This window comes from Dermacentor variabilis, chromosome 10 (genome assembly GCF_050947875.1).
Source record: "Dermacentor variabilis isolate Ectoservices chromosome 10, ASM5094787v1, whole genome shotgun sequence".
In the NCBI taxonomy this organism is placed as follows: domain Eukaryota; kingdom Metazoa; phylum Arthropoda; class Arachnida; order Ixodida; family Ixodidae; genus Dermacentor; species Dermacentor variabilis.
Genome location: NC_134577.1, coordinates 66904493 through 66922079, shown reverse-complemented (window position 1 = coordinate 66922079; position 17587 = coordinate 66904493). Strand labels below are relative to the sequence as shown.

Sequence of the window (17587 nt, the reverse complement as noted above, 5' to 3'; positions counted from 1 at the left end):
AAGAATTTAGAACATGGTGAGAAGGATGCCAAACACACTCCTGCAGGTCCATGTTAGAATGTCACCTCACAAACTGCAATGTAACGTAAGAACTTCTCATCAGACCATGTGTGTTGCACTCTGCAATGCCTCTTAACATAAAAAATGAACATTGCAGCTTTGCAAAAGCTTGCCTTCGTTAAGAGTCCAGCAGCCTGTCCAAATTACTTTCAAGCATGTAATCCATTCTTCAATATACATATGTAAGAACTCTCCGTGCCGAGGAGTCGAAAATGCCCATTTTAAGAGTTTGCTATCTCGTGTTTCTATCTTGAGCCCGACACGATGCACCAAAAGCTTTATTAGGCCGGTTGTGTCATTGCCTGCAACAACTCTTTCAAATGCAAACATGTCTCAGAAAGGTTCGCCTTCATCACTCCACGAGTCTGGCATGCCATCCTGATAGGCATCCAGGGCACGCTCCCGGTCGCCACACGACGTCCACCACAGGATTGTGCGGTCATTTGCACCACTAAATGCCTCCAGGGTGTCACTGCTGAGCAGCACGCAGTTGGCCTGTCCAAAGTGAGCCCCACTTAGTGCCCGCAGGGGCTGTTTTCGTACCAAGTCCATGACTAGCAGGCAGTGGCCGGATGGAAGAAGTGCCACCTCCCGAGTTGCAGACATCTGTGTGGGTGATCTGAAAAAAGGGGGCGAGGGTCAAGCAACAAAGTGTACAATATGTTATCTAAGCCAGCATCTGAGTACAGAAAGGTCAAGACCGGATCAGTATTGAGAGGGTTGAAGAAGGAATACCAGATGTGAATACTGCAAGACTGACTCTGTGGCACCAGCTTGAAACAGTGAACAGCCATTTCCACAATTTATACAGAACAATGTTCAAATCCTAGTATTCTTGACATTAGCAAGCTTATGCTTTTAGTACATAGAACATTATGAAGCATCGTTTCAAGCCCAAATGCAGTCTTAAAAACAAGGCAATTTCTTATCATGCGCAGAACTCTTCAGACAGTGTGAATGATTGCTATACAGCCGATAAAGTATGGTTCCGTGAGAGACGGAGCCTGCTCCACTACATAAGTTTTCATGTTTTATGTCTATACTATGCCTGCAGGGATGAAATTTACTACAGCGGAACCCTGTCGATACGTTCCTAGCGCTGCGTTTTCCCGGCTACTATGTGGCATTTTTGCGGTCCTGACCTTAGCACCATTGACTTCCACGTATATTATGCTCCCCTTGATAGGTCGCCAGTCCGTAATGTTCCTGCATCTTATGTTGCGTATGAATATGGCAGTCGCATAAATTTAGCAGTGCAGCCTACTGTTACATTGCGACAAGTGACTGGTGCACTGAAACAAGCGACCAGCACATTGCAGTAAGCAACCAGTTTGCAGTACGTGACCGAAGTTTGCCGTAAGTGACCAAAGTTGCACAAGCCAGGTGCAGCACATGTACACAGAGCAGTTGGCGAAGCATTCGAAGCGAAGGGTACATCAGTTAAAGTCTACTGGGAACCCCGTACACTGGGCCAGATCAACCAAGTGCAGCGTTATACTTCATTTATTTTGGAGCTAGCAAGGGTCTTATATGCCTAGCGTAATCGCTGGTTCTCTTAAGTCAGCTTCGCTGCAATGGGTCGTGTTATGTCGTGAACCATAAGCAAAATATTGCAGTCAAGCATATTAAGAGTTCAAAGGGGCCACTGTCACAAAACATTGTACATGTCCCTTAATTATACACGCATGCACGCACCATCCTTGGTCACAGTATGAGTGCTGGTACATCTATTAACTGTGAGGGCAGCCATTCTGAGCTGTTTCTGACATAGCTGTGGTGATTGGTGGCCTTTCTCACAGTTATGTTTTCCTGGATGTTATGTTTTTCTTTCACGGTTCCTTGAAAAACGTGTCAACGGCGTGCTACTATATACTCCGGTTCCAATTTTATGTTTAATTTGCAACATTAGAAAACTATTCAAATTTACAAATAGTGACTATTCTATTCGAAGACTGAATCAAATAGTACACTAGATTTGTTAATAGAAATTTTTTAATATTCGCACAGATATAATATAAAAATATATTTACATATATTCAGAAGTTAAACTGCTGACCACATTTAGGTGCCAAAGTGACACTACACAGGAAAAAAAAAAGAAAGGACCATGATGACGATCGCAAAACATGATTGATCATAAGGAAGTCTTGGCAACAAGGCACGCTGCTTGGCTAGTTGGCTAAGGTTCATGTTACAAGCAGCAGACGAGAATGGCCCTGCAGAAAACAGGCGGCACACAAGACATGTGCTTCTGCATGTAAGCATGGGCTGTTTTTGAACAGCCATGTCTTCGCACTGTTCAAAGCACAAAAGACTGGCAAGAAGTTCTTAGGCTCACTTGCAGCAGGCAAGCCCCGAGTGCGCCCTGCTCATTGTGTGGCTCGCTACATCCCACAGTTTGACCCGACCGTCCCGGCCCATGGTCAGGAGCTGCAAGCCATCGGGCAGGAAAGTCATGGCGGTGGTGCCCCCTTTGTGACCCTGCAGGGTCGCCAGGGAGCTCCGAGCGCACCTCACATCCCAGAGCCTTACCTGCAAGTGCAATGACAGCAGCTCATGTGAGAATTCCCTGGCTCTGTCCCAGATATTCTCTGTCGTCACGAGATTTCCCCGACACCTCTCATATTGGTAGAAAAGTAACTGCGATGTCAACACAGACTGCACTATGCACCAAGCCATTTTCGACGTGGTGCTGATGTCTTTCAGTCTACATTCGAGTAAGACACTTCTGTATTAGTGGCTTGCCCTCATCGTACTCCACAAACATGAAAATTTCCTACAGAAGGACATACGCGCTCTTATCCCAATGTCAGGGTTCTCCCTAAGGAGGGCAGTGGGGGAAATGCCACCCACCGCTCCAGGTTTACCGCCCACCTATTGAAGGAATACTCGGCAATTAGAATGGTTGATAAGGTCATAATTTGTTGTTCTTTCTTTTTTGTGATCCTCAAATGTTGCTTTATCACGTAGGGAAATAGAAAGAAAAGTGATGTAGATGTTGAGAAAATCTCACTTTTTTTATTGTGTGGTTGACAAAAATTGGGTAACAAATCAGGTGTTGGGAGGTACCATCACATAGCAGAGCATACACCTTTTCGTTGATGTAGCTCCACTATTCCAGAACCATCACAAAGAGGAGAAATCAGAGCTTCAGATAGCCACAGCAGTGTATTTTGCAGCGCAAAAATAGAAGCAATAGAAGCGAAAGAAAAGTGAAAAAAAAAACTAACAAAGCGCTCTTATTGGCTGATGCAGATTTGAACCCCTAGTGCGTATTTCATGCATTATTTGATGGCGGTGAGCTGTGCATATTTTTGTCCTAGCTAAGTTCGGTGATCGTGATATGATGCATCGCTGACTCACGTTAGTTTCATTACTGTATAAAAACTGTAAAATCAGTTAATGCAAAATTCAAAATGGTGTAACAGTATTATCGGGGGGGGAAATTGAGGCTTAGTTTCATGCGTAATCCCCCCCTCCCCCCTTCAGCATGATGTCCACCCCTAAAAAATTTGGAGAAGAACCCTGCCCACCGCATGTTTGCTTCCTTCCCTGTCACCTTACTAGGGCAGAGAAGCTGAAGTTAGGAGGCTAACTGTTAGAGTGGTCCACTGGCAATCACTTGTACTTACTGGCCACACTTTTCACTGGGTGCAACGTGTCCATACTACCCATTCCAGTTACAGAAGCAAACGTCCACCACTCAGTATGGACTTGTCAAAGTTTGCAAGCTGGCTACTGCTAGACTGCCATGACAAGCTATGATCGCTCGGCACATGACAATATATACCACAAAACACCACTTGATTTCATACACAACATAGGCCTTACAGCACATAAAGCATGCATAAATTTATGTGTACTTCTTTAATGTACCCCTCTACAATAATGCTCTTGCGGTGAATGTAGAAGCAATGAATAAAATGAAAATAAATAATGATATAATAGACACCAAACATTATGCTTAAGTCCAGTTTTCAATGCAACGAAAAGAAAGTGACTTCTTGAGCTTTGTCTTCCTTGCTGGGTTACTGTAATCATCTAGTTTTTCACACAATGAAAATGGCATGCAAGAAACAAAATGTAAAAGCTATGTAAAAGCTATGTTTGTGGTTTGTTGTGGGAGGGTGCAAGTTCCACAAGTCCAGCACTTGTTCATTTACATATTAAATAACAAGACGGTACCAGGCGACCTCTTCAGGCAGCTTAAAGTAGTGCCAACTCCACCCTCGATGTGTGCCCTGACAAGGGCAGCGATTAAGCAAAGGAAGTGTTAGGCAAGAGCTGTTGCAAATCCTGCAATCGTTTGGCAGCAGGGCCAACTTCTGTTATACTGCCAGGGGATGAAGATTTGGTGCATGGAGTGACTGTACCTTTGTCTGTCTATACTAACAGCATGACAATGGTGGAGATACAAGCTGATATGTTGACAAGCATGTTCACAAGCATGGGATGCATTTTAGAACGTTTGCTGTCAAAAATATTTTCATTTTTTTTATATTTCACGTGATTGGCAGTGGATGCATTGATGGGCAACAGCATTTTATCTCCGTTATAAGACAGCGTGCATGGCACAGGGCTGAAAATGCCATCGCTTGTAGACGCCAATACTTGTGCCACTAGTCATCCGAAATCTCATGAGAGTGAAGGTTTCGTGATCATCTGAAGATACGACACACTTTCGAAGACAAGATCTCTATAGCTGGCTCCGCACGGGTTTGATGTATGTGGGTAGTCACTTCCAGAAAAAAAAAAGAAGTGGCCCTTTCGTGCCTCCAGGGCATCGTAGCAGGTCACAACACATATCAAAATGTTGGTCTCAACCAGACAAGGAACGAGAATTAGTTGCAGAGCGGGTAAAATTATTGGTGCAGGCATAATTAGGCGAAGATTAACCAGACTGCACTATCAGCGGCGAGAACTTGGAGTGGTGCCCTCTCGCAAGTGACGTCACGACCAGGACGCTGCCCGCTTCGGCTCGCTCGACTGCCGCGCACGCTTGTTCCCTTCGTGTATGGGGGCCTGCATGGGTGGCTCGAGCTGTATTTGGTGAAAGATCTGTCAGCTTCTTTCTGCTGCAATGCCTGAACCAGAGTTCCTTCTTCAAAGGCGCGTGAGTCGAGAAAATTTGTGGCTTGGATATCGCAAGCTATCTAGTGTTAAAAAGGTCTACTGGTCTTGCAATGCATATATGCACCATGTCTGTCCATAAATTTTGCACAAAAAGAATTTCCTTAGTACTTAACATTTTCTTAGTACTTAGCTATAAGAGACTTTGCATTTTACATGGAAGAAAAATCTTGGTATTTGGTGTCAACATGTTATCCGTGTTAGAAAGACACTGCCTAGCGAAGCTGTCATCGTGATTCTTATTACTCTGTTGAGTTGTTCTAGTCAAATGTAGCCACTTTATTAATGCATAAAAGAAAGAGTTAGGCATGTATTTCGTATGAAAATGTTAGCTGCTACTTTCACCGCTTTCTGAAACAGGCCCCCCATAATACGAATTGCTCATGGCTTCTAACATGACGGCGTATCATATGCAGAGTGTTTACATATATAGTTAATTCACAAATACCATAGTAGCAATCACCTGAAAGAAAAGTTTCGTGGCTGAGATCGAGAGCCAATCAACTGTAAATTATGAAATATTCCACAGCCCTCAGTAGGCTTTATCAAAAATATGGCACACCCCTCATGCAACGATAGCAACTGTCGTTATGGTGAGGCATGCATTGTTTGCGAAACCCATCAGTTCACTACACCTTTGAATTGAAACCACGAAGCAGTTTTTTTACAGTGCCAATCGCAATGCTTAAAGTATACTCAAGGTACTACAAGGCAGCTTAGGCTGTCTAGAAAAGGAAAAGTCAAGCACCTTGTGCCTCACCATGTCTTGATCCAGCATTGTTTAATTATACAAATGGAGAACTATTTGCTTTGTCAGTACATAAAAGAGAACCTCACGAACCTTCTTAAGGAAGGCACCACAAGCCTTACATATTTCACTTGATTTTTGACTCTCCACCGGCAAATTATGATATCTTCAATATGTCCCATACTACTAATGAATGACGCTTCGGCTTTTTTCTGGCTGCAGCCATACAGCCTACAAGGCATATTTCACTAAAAAATTTGGGCTGAGCAGCCTGTGTCAGTTCGCCAAACAGATTTGTCATGCATATTCCTCAAGTAACACCAGCAAATTGCTCAAGTGACTTGTACGTGTAGCACGAAAAAGGGAATATATATTGAATATATATTAGAAATATATATTCCTTTTCGTATTCTGCAAACAGCTGTAAGCCTCAATTCGATTTACTTCAAATTGCCACCACTTAAAATACATGAATAACCACCTATTTTTGAGAAGCAGGTAAAAAGCAAGTGGTGCAGGTAGAATCTAAACTGCAGTGCTAGTTAAGTGCTTGTCTTACTGGCGAGTGTTTCTCTGAAGAAATGCAAAAATTCGATTTTGTATCGAGAACTACTCGTTGTGAGCAAACCTGTTTTAGCGAATTAAAATCAAGGTGACTTGCAGAAGACATATGTAGTCAGCGTTTGTGACATACTTGCCGCACCGCGGCAGGTATGGTATCTTAACTGGATTGTTATATGCTATGTTTTTGCGATTGTCGACCCACTCATGAAAAACATGCAATTGGCTGATCTGAACTCCTTTGGCTGGCGCTGTAGCATTGCCATTGAGAATTGTATTGTCGTCTAAGAAATAAGCTCTTTGAAAAAATATTTTCGAACAGAGACGTCTTAAAAATATATTTAAGACGACCACCACAAATATACAAGCAGAGGGAATGAGAACAAACAAACAAAAACATTGCAAAAGGCACCTGGACACCGCCCAAACTCCAGCAGACGACAGGCGCGAGTCCGTGCCCTGAGGTCACACGAGCAGTGCTCGCAGCACCCCTCTAGTTCGTTCTTGGGGCTGATAGCCCTGTAAATGGTGCACTACCGCACATATAGACATGTTGAGGCAAAGCCACCATACGGCACACTTTTGGGCAGTGGAGTGAGTTTGCTCGGACTAAGTGGAGCTCAAGCGAGGCAATGACGTTTGGAAGGTGGCTTCGGCGGTGCCCACAAGAAGCGAGAATTAGTTGCAGTTTAAGGAAGATTAATCGCACAGGTGTAATTAGCACCAATATAGCCGAAAATTAAGCAGATTGCACCATAGTCTGAGTAGTCTTTAGGACTGGCCCACCTGGCCTCTTAGTGAAAACAAAGAAAGCGTCAACCAAGTGTCGACACTGAAGAAGGTGAAGTCGACATGATTTCGTGTGAAATACGATACGAATAAGATAGGAAATTAGTGCAAAAGGGTCGGAAGGAGTATAATCTTCATAGAATCATTTGAACTACTATGCACGTCGACCTTGTCTGTTTTAGCATCAACACTTGGTTGACCTGTCCTTTCTTTTTGGCCACTTGAATAAATTCACTTACCGTATTTACTGGCAAATCCAATATTTTAGACTCCCGATTATTTGAACTTTCAGGCAATCCCTGTCGAGTCAGAATTATTGGTCAGTGCCTGTTAGCACAAAGTTGCAAAGGAAACATGTATGGGTGTCTCACAGTTTAAAAAATATATCCACTCTGTTCACCCTGTATAGGTGCAATTGTTCCGCACATTTGGTGCACATTTCAAATGCCTTGAAAATGTACTTTGCAATTTCAAGGATCTTCAAAGGTTTCAAGGGCCTGTGCGCACCCCGACTAGGCTATAAAAGAATGAGTGCATGTTTCTTTTAGCTTCGTGTCATATTCAGGCAAATGACAGCTTCTTCATTCAGCAACACACTTCTTGTAACCAAGAGAACTTGGTTATCTGTTTACAGTAATCCCTCGATATAACGAATTCAGCGGTATGGCAAAATAATGCGTTATAAGCAGTAATTCGATATAAGTGACCACTTGAGAAAAGCTAAAGCAGTCAAGCTTTAATCGCACCACACATGCGAGGAAGTCAAAATACAATGTATTCAGTGAAGCAAAACTTTATTCAGGTGTAAAAAAGGTGGTGAGCTTTGGCTATTTCAAGTTCTTACCGGGCATGAGCAACCCCTTTCCTAATTTGACCAAGCATTGGCATTGCACGAAGCCATGGTCGCCACCCATGCATTCAAGCTTATGTCCCATCAGGCATAGGTACTCCCACGTCTGCACCATAGTTATCACTTCACATGGCTCTTTGTCCACCGGCCCTTCGTCCTCATCGGGACCACCAACAGTGTCAATTAGTATCTCCCCATCTGTCGCTGAGGCAACCATGGGAGCAGCAGCGTCAGCCAACGCGAATGTCTTGAAGTTGCCTTCTACCGCTTGGCTAGCAATTTTATGAACAGCCTCGTACATATCGCTGAAAGTCTGGTCATCGTCAGGGTCGCTGATGACGGCGCTGAAAAAGCCGGCGTGCGCAAAGCAGTTGACGACCTTCGAAGGTGCGAGTTCTTTCCATGAAAAGTTCAGAAAATGGATCGCACCAAGCAAATCAATATTGTACCTCTTGCTGGCATCATATGCTGTGAGCATACGCTGCAAAAGAGCCTTGCGGTACAGCTTCTGGGTGGTCTCAATGAGGCCTTGATCCATCGGTTGCAAAACCACGGTTGTGTTTGCAGGCAAAAATTCCACAGCGATCGTCTTGAGGTTGTCGATCTTCCCGTGGCTCGGACAGTTGTGAATTATGAAAAGCACTTGCCGATTAATTGCGTCAAACCATCTATCCAGAAGGCACACATAGTCTTCAAAATTGTAGCAGTCAACCATGCTCGCTTGCTACTTCTGTAGAGGCATTCCTTGGGAATAGTCGCATTTCGGAAGCACCGCTGCTTCTCCACCTTCCCCGGCATCAACAAAAGAAGCTTGTCCTGGCCTGTTGCATTGGCACCAAACAGCACCGTGACACGCTCCTTGCTCTGTTTTCCTCCAGATGAGGATCCACCATCAGGAGTGAATGTGCGATTCGGTAGCGTCTTATAGAAGAATGCAGCCTCATCTAGTTTGTGGATGTCTTTGTCTTCATACTTTTCCAGTAGAGCTTAGAGCCGATGTTGGCGTCATACGTCTACAGTGTCATGGTTCACGGCTGCGCTTTCGCCAACGATTGACTTCGAGGTCACGCCGTATCATTTCTTGAACCGCTCAAGCCAGTCATTGCTGCACTTGAAATCTGTATGGCCCATTTGGAGGGAGAGAGCTTCGGATTTTGCAGGAAGTGCAGGTCCGTGTACGGGGAGATTTGCACTCCTGGTGTTCTTCAGCCACTGTAGAAGTGCACATTCTAGTTCGGTGTATTTTGAATCACGTTTCCTCTTTCTCTTTGCCTAGAATCTCTTTTCAAAGCCGTCCAGCACAGCTTCGTTGTTTTTCAATAGAGTTGATAAAGTAGACAGCGGTATGCCGTATTTCTTAGCTATGTCAGTTTTCTGTCGGCCGCCTTTTTCCACTTCTTTTATCAGCAGAACTTTCTGCTTCATAGTCAGATGCTTTCGCCCGGAGACTGAAGGAGCCATTTATTACTGTAGACCACAAAAGCACATGTGAGGTGCGCCTAACAAAGCACTCTGAATAGCACACAATCATATGGCCTGCAGCACGGATCGAAACACACGCACCATCAGCGAATGTGACTGAACATGGCGGGCGATGCAGAAGCTTCAAAATGTCATCAGGGCATCTCGCTTTCCTCGTCAGTGTGCAATGCTGATGGCGACGATTGCTACAGCGGGCTTGTCATTGGCTTCACGTGTAGTGGAAGAGAGGAGTTCGGAGTTGTGGAGACCAAGAAGCAAGAACCGCGGAAGAGCACACGTGGGTGCAAGATTGTGCTCGGGAGGGCAGGCAGGAAGAGGACAGCTTGGGAGGTGCAGCGACGTCGAAACTGGCAGCGAGGAGGCAAGGAGTTAACATGAAGGCGAGTGAAAGGAGTGACTGGCGTCCATACGGCTTGCAGACTAGAGAGTGAATGAGGAGGAGAAGGCAGTGGCCACTTTTATAGGGTGGGTGCTGAGGTCACGGAAGACTATGAGAGTATCGTGCTGGAAAGCACCGCAAATGCCATGGCTCCAGTCTGAGGTCGTGTTTGTTGTGCTCAAAGAACGATTAGCCGCTCATTGTGGGTATACAGTGCGATCGTGAAAACTTGAACGGTTTTGCAGTAGGGGCTTTGCATGATCACTGGGCAATTTTTTCCCGAGGTGTCCAGCCGTGAAGTTTTCAAAACGAGAGCTTTTCGGCGCACTGATGTCGACGACATTGTGCTATTTCTACAGTTCAAGTGTTGGTCGCACGTGGTCGCAAGTGTCGTGTCCGCACCATTGACAAATGTCTAGGAAAATCAAGAATGACTGGCTCGAGAAAATCGCTGGGGCAACACCAGCTTGCGTTGACTCACCATGTTGACAGCTTGACTTGCCGCTAGTAATGTTCGGATTTTTCGTGTTTCCGACAAGTTATCTGTCAAAAGTGCAACGAAGCTATGGGCAGTGTTTTATTGTGGTTCAGGGCGATTATGGCAAGTGGCGATCAAATTCGTAGACCAGCTTTCCCAAAGATGTTTTCCCGGTTTCCTAACGTACCTCCTCAAGTTGAACATGTCACTTATAATCGGAGGGACACTTCTTTTGTGCTTTTCGGCACGGTTCAGCATCATAGGTGCTCTTTAGAGTGGCAAAACATTGCACATCGAGTGTACCCCATACGGCGCAAGTCTGCCCGCAGTCTTTTGGCCACTTTTTGGCATCCACTTTCAATTTTCTGGCATCGCAAAGCATCAGGAAAACATTATTTCTGTGTGGATTCTATCACAGGGGACACCAGCAATGCGACTGCGACCAAGATTAACGGTTCGGGCGCACTGCGCCATGAAATTTGGCATCTTCCATTCACTCTGCAGTAAATAGCTGGGAGCACTCTGCACTCCCCTGGTACCCGCTACTAGGCGGTCTTCGGTCGTGGGTTTTGTACTCTTGAGGCCTGTTCTGTGCCTGCATGAGACTAATTCGTTGGTGGTATTAATTTGACACTGCACGCGCAAAAGTTCGCCTCTGCCAAGCGGCGGCGATGCCTCCTCTTGCCACTTCGCTCTAAGCGGGTCGAGCTCTTTGTGCGCTTCGAGTAATGAGGCTTAAAATGCATGCGTTTGGGTCGGAACCGGGAAAAATCTTCAGATAAAGCAATATTTCGAGTAAAGCGATTTCGTTATAACGAGGGATTACTGTACGTGAATTTACAAGAAATCCCAAGTTAGAAGGGGCCTTCTTGCCACAATGCTAGCGATGGGACAAGGGCCGAATGGGAAGTGGACGAGCTTACTGAACCATCTCGGGATCCAGAGGCCAAGAGTCCCGGCGTATGAGGACTCCAGCGAACTGCAAGCACACTTCCTGCATGGCCCCGAAGCTGCTGGCACGAGCTGCCCGTTCGCATGTCAGCCAGCACTATCCAGGGCTTCTTGTATCCCACTGAAAAAAAGGGGGACCACTTGCACGCTTCTTTCATCAAACCAATGACTGCAAGTTTAGTCACAGAAGAACAAAAGATGAGCAAAAAACATAAAGAAAAGAGTCCGAAACAGGCTGGCAATTACTTCCAGTAGGGCATGCCACTTTTCTGCCTCAAAAAGGACGGGATGATCATAAAGGCAGAGGAAAGAAAGACAAATAAATTTGTACGAATGGGTAGAGAAGAGAGAGAAGAAACAAGAGCACTAATCAGTCTGCTAAAGATGCTGAATAACATTTAACAAGTGCAACCTAAATGAAATGTGATGAACAAGAGAAATCTAAACTCACAGCAGACAGTGCACTTCAAACAAATGAAGATGATATACTGCAAAAAAACAGGTTAGACGTCTTGCAACATGCAGACCAGGAAGAAAAGTGCAAAACAACTACCTGCTCATGTGTGCAAGAAATATTTTATTAAGGATAGATTACTGGACTATGTAGAACTATGCACAGGCATTGCATGGTTGTGCGTAAGACATTACTGCAAACTATTGATCATAAAAAAATACTATGACCTCTCCCACTTTTTATTTTTGCCTGCCCTACTGTTCCATGTACACTAGACTGCCTTCAATACAAACATAAAGAGCCTTTGGAAATCTGCTCGTCTAGCTGAAAGTTCAGCTATACACAACTGCACTGAACATAAGAGAACATAAGAGAGTGGGCCTCACTGGCGCACATATCAAATTTTGGTTATACGCTGGAACTTGTTACATGCCCTCTCAGGAGCATTCTGCAGTAAGAGTTTTTCAAATTGGTTCATTAATAGCCGAGATAAAAATTTCAGTGCTATGAACCCATGATTTCAGCAGGCGAGCACCACTGCCGAGAGAGACTCGTTCCACTTGCCCCGTCTAGCCTCCGCAAGCGAAATTCCTTCCCTGCGTTTTCCCATACCAGAGCTCGAGGTTTGCGTGGTGTATATATCACAGGCCCCTACTTTATTTTTTTTTCCCTTGCTTTTTTTTTTTTGCTGTGCAGAACACTTCCGGTGACAATGGTGCGTGCAAGCTGTTGTGCTTATCTCATTTCACACAGCCAACGATTTTGTGCGCTGTGCACGAGAACACCTGACTAGAGGTATAAGTCAGTGCTACATGAATACTGAGGCAAGCACAAGCAGATCACAGAGCATGATCCCACGCTGGAACACGGTTGAAAATGACATAGTTTCAGTGTCAGTGTGCACGGCTACACAGCCTGGCAATAAGCAGATGAAACGGAAGTACATCTCTCTTGCTGTGGTGCAAAGCAAAACAAATACATGCAGACATTCGGTTTGTGTGTTTTATTATTTCTCTAAGCTTTAATTCATCTATTCTAGCAACATATTACCCAAATAACCGATGTTGCCTTGAATAATTCTCGTAGTCACGGGTCACCAAGAGCGCTGTTACAGCACAGGCACATGTACGTAGGTGCACTTGCACATATACGTCCACCCTCCGGCTTGGAGCGTGGCGCTCGCGAGGACAAAAGAAAACGGTGCTCGGTTTAAAATTTCAGCTCTTTCCGTGGCGCGTAGTGATGTAATACTTAGCAGACACGATCGACACAATCCCTGACAAGCGGTTCAGCTTGTCAGGGAAGCCAGCTTAAGAGTTAGTTGTACAAAAGCTGTCTATTGTTAAGCATCATTCTCGGCCTAATTACTAATTTTCTGAACAATAAGTTACAATTTTATTCATCTGCGAGTCTTGCACAATGGTGCAGCTTAATATGCATAAAAGCATGCATGTTGGAGTGACGACTATGAGCATTTTTGCTTGTTTGTTTGTTTCACAGGTACAAGAAACAATGTGCTACAACATCCTCAAACAAATTGAATCTTGTATTAAATGTGGAGTGACCATGATGACAGATATTAGCTCCTAGGGCTTGTTGTGTAGACACAGTGGAAACCAGCTTGGCCTGCCTGGTTTTGTTTACGGAAATTTAGTGCCCTGAAGTGTGGGTAAGTAACGCAAATTGGCGATGAGCCATCCCTCTTCTCCTCCTTTCATTGCGCCCGGCCATCTATTCCAGTGTTTATCCTTTAAAGTGGGACTCACCAGCCAAAATGTTAGGTTGTGCCGTTTCAACATGGTGGCAGAAGATGAGTTCACCGAGGCGCACGGAGTCGGCCTGCTGCATCGAATTGGTGTCCCAGATCCGAAGGGTGCCGTCCATGCCTGAAGATGTGAAGAGGCCAGTGTCGCATGGGTACCAGTGCACCGACGAGACCGAGAAGATGTGAGCCTCGTGCCTGCGCGGAACATTTCAGTTTCAATGCATTGCTTCAAAGAAATTAGCTGCGAGTGGGACAGCACAAGTGCGAAAAGCAATATCGCTGACGAGATTCACAGCCCAAAGATACACCACCAAGGCCGTAGGAAATGTCACAGTGGACAGCTTCAGACAAACCTTGACCACCTAGAGCTATTTACCACGGACCTAAATCAAAATACGTAGCTGCATTTCCATTGTGCTCCTACTGGCAGTCACTGTGACTTAGCACCACATTGTGAGCATTGATGCAAAGTGCCAATACTGCAAGATTGAGATTGACCACCCGTGGTTCTTTAATGGGCACCTAAATCTAAGTACGCGGGCATTTTTGCATTTTGCTACCACCGAAATGCGACCGCCATGGCTGGGAATTGAACCCACAACCTTCGTTCTCAGCAGCACAATGACCATAGCCACAGGCCAACTGTGACGAATATCCATTCAAATAACATCTGTACATATTGCCCTTCCATGAAACAGGATAGGGAGACCAGGGAATAACAGGGAGATCAGAGTCACTCACTTGGTTAGTTTGCAGATGGCCTTGCATGTACGCTTCATTTTGCCGAGATCAGAGTACAGGTCATGGATGCAGAGGCCCCCATCAGCACCACCCGAAAGGAGGCTGCATATGCAAATTTGAACACCATCAACATTTTCTTAACTGGGCAGCACAGAAATGTAATCAGAAAATTTTGGATGTGGCTTACGTACGCCAGAACCTGTACCTTGCTTAGGTCTTTGCTTGGACCCAAGCGGCGTGCGCTCGAAAGGTAAACGCAAGCTGAATCCATCCCTTAAGACGAAGCTTTATCTCGGGGCCAACTTCGATTTCCCAATTCAAATGCATGTAAAACGCAGAAATGCTTTGACGAGACAACTGCCAGACAAATTTGAATGAAATTTGTTGCATTTCAGAGACAAAGTTAACTTTATAGCAACTCTGCAAAGCAGGATTTTAGTTAAGAATGTTGTACTTCTAACAGAAATTGCCGAAAATCAGCAAGTCTGCGGAAAAGAAAAGTCCATAACCCTGAAAAAAAAGAAAAAAAAAAGATTTTCTATTCTGTAAACTGCATCCATTAGAGCAGCTAAGGCAGACAAATTTGATATGTGAGCTTAGAGCTTACGTGAAATTGTTAAAATGTTTACGAGGGTTTGCAGAATTCCCAATCACAAATTGGTGCTATATTTCACAATGGTGTGCGATGCATCAATATTGTTTGGTTTACATGTGTTATTAGGTGCAGTTTACAGAATTGTCGTATCCTAATTCATTGCTGAGCTAGAGAGTTGTGAACTTGATACTTGATTTATAAATTTATTAAGCAATTTTCAAGCATTCTTCTTTTTTACTTAAGGCCTAAATTAGAAATACCCTTCTTACAATGAACTCCTTTTACATGCAACAAACCAAACAAAATCAATGCAGTGTGGTTGCCGAGAAAAGTGATCTCTGCTTCCCCTGTATTATGAGAGGAGCTCCCAAGCTCAGGCTGCCTCTTGTAACGTTTTGTGGACACTGCCAAGTGCTGCCATATTGCAAAATTTGCCACTTTGTCAGCTCTGATTGGCAGGCTGCTCCCTTTCCGATTGGCTCAAAACACCAAAACGGCAGAGTCTGACACCATCCACAATAGCACTCTTAGTCTAAAACTCCCAGCTGCTTCAATTCCATTCGTATGAACAGCAAACATCTCACGAAACTGCATAATTGTGCCTCAACCTAACTTTAACCTATTTTCTCAACCTCGCACTGCTTACAGTGATAGCGTGGTGCTGTCACTAATTCTTCTTGTTTGGCTTGCCAATGATTCCTTCTCTTAGGGCAAGACATTGGACACCCTTCTCATAAGAAACTACGCTCAAAGAGAGGGTGACAATGATTTAGGATTTCATGGTAAACACAGCAATTCGAAGGTCCCTTCGACACGTTTCCTAAAAAGTGTGGCGTTTTTGGCAGATTAAAGGACATCACGAATATTTCCAAGCGAAATGGTTTTCAATGTGCCTTCGAATGAACGAGAAGCAAAGCTTCTCGTTCATTCTAGTTCACCAGAGCACTCTGCCAGTACTGCGAACACATTTGGTCAAAACTTGGAGGGCAATAAAGAAACTTTACAAAATTAAATATATGGGCGTGATAGGCGTAACATTAAGAGACATAAGACGGCCGTACAGATTAGCAAACTGGTGGCAGTAACAAAGTGGGTGCCAAGTAAAGAAATATGCAGATGAGGGCACCGAAGGTTCACGACAAGATCGGGCGATTGGTAAGCGTAGGATGGCGGTTGCTGACGCTAGACAGGCCTAATCAGAGGTCACTGTGAGAGGGCTTTGTCCTACATTGGGGATAAAATAGGATGTCGATGACGCATGACTCGTATGTTGCCGGCGACCGAATGCTACAAAACACCGCAACTACAGCTGCCAGGAAGGGTAAAGCCGAAAACATATTGACGCCAGCGCTGAAGTACATAGCCCACATTTGTCCAATTTTATTAAGCACACTTCTGGGAAGGTATGGAAAGATCAAAGCAAGCTTACAACCGGCCCTCAACGGGATCCAGCGACAGGCAGTTGACTCCCGAACCGTGAAAAGGTTCGAGATCCTGGTGACGGCTCAGCTGGATGCTCTGAAGCCGTCGCTCCCTTTGAGACGCTTTGAAGGCGGCTCGAGACACGATGCCACACTCAACGCGATGGTCAAGCATCGTAGCGAGGAAGCAAGATCACGTAGCGTCACTGCAATACTTCTGATTTCACAGCTTTTCGCACACTTTAGATTACACCATCTGCTTTCAAATACATTTTCTCACTGCTATCACCTATCGTCCAATCGCAATAACTCGATGACACATCACGTCAATCAGCAGCACGGTTTGAAGCGTCCGTCCATAACCGGCATCTCACAGATTGCAAGGGTGAAGCAGCTTCGCGTCGGTATCGCGTGCGGTGAACACTTGTCCGTGCTCTCGGAACACAAAAACTCGACACTGTGTCGTTTCGGTCTCTACAGTGCGACGAAACAGCCGGGAGACGTCTGAAAAATACGCGCCGTTGTAGAAACTGCATAACAAGTAAACAACAACCCGCACAGCTGAAATAGGGGAGACGATGGTTGTGCCAATGGCTGCGCAGACTCGAGCGTACTCGGCTCGTACTTGGCTCGTGCTTGTTGAAACAGGTTGAAACCACGACCTACTCTGGACTCCAGACGGGCACAGTCAATCGACTTGTATGGGATTCGCCTGCGCCCACTCTCGTTCAACCGTAGGCCGTTGGCGTCGCTTTTGTGAGCTGTTCGTCTGCTATTCTGCGGTTGACTGAAACGGCGTAGTAATTAGAACGGCGGTTGTTGTGACGATTGTTGTGTTGTGCATAGTTGATGATTTTCGCGAACACAGTGACAGGGATGTCGCAAGGCTTTCATTGTTCCCTTGGATCCAAAAGTGAAAAATGTCGCGTGTAGTCCGCTGCTCTCTCGTTAAGTAGCCGCGCTCCTGTTTCCTTTTTCACACAGTAACAAAACGCATAGCTCATGCACATTTAAGTCTCATTGTTTACACAGTTCATAAAGTTCACAACAATTTCGTTGTTTACATTGTAAGATTCGCTTCTGCGCTTTTTAGAAACTGGAAATCACTGCAACGTTCGACGACAGAACGATTACCATTAATTTTGACTCTCAAATGTTGCCCGTGAGTGTGTCGTGAGTTCCA

General features: G+C 45.0%; 1 protein-coding gene across 1 annotated transcript; it reads right to left on the bottom strand.

Moving 5' to 3' along the window:
* Positions 1 to 320: 320 nt before the first annotated feature.
* On the bottom strand, positions 321 to 17055 carry LOC142560674 (DNA excision repair protein ERCC-8-like). The gene is made up of 6 exons (XM_075672925.1): positions 16413 to 17055; positions 14389 to 14490; positions 13649 to 13842; positions 11401 to 11549; positions 2399 to 2592; positions 321 to 679 (listed from the first exon to the last, which is right to left on the bottom strand). Exons 1-6 carry the CDS (start codon positions 16577 to 16579, stop codon positions 394 to 396), a joined length of 1092 nt encoding a protein of 363 aa, XP_075529040.1. The 5' UTR covers positions 16580 to 17055; the 3' UTR covers positions 321 to 393.
* Positions 17056 to 17587: the final 532 nt, after the last annotated feature.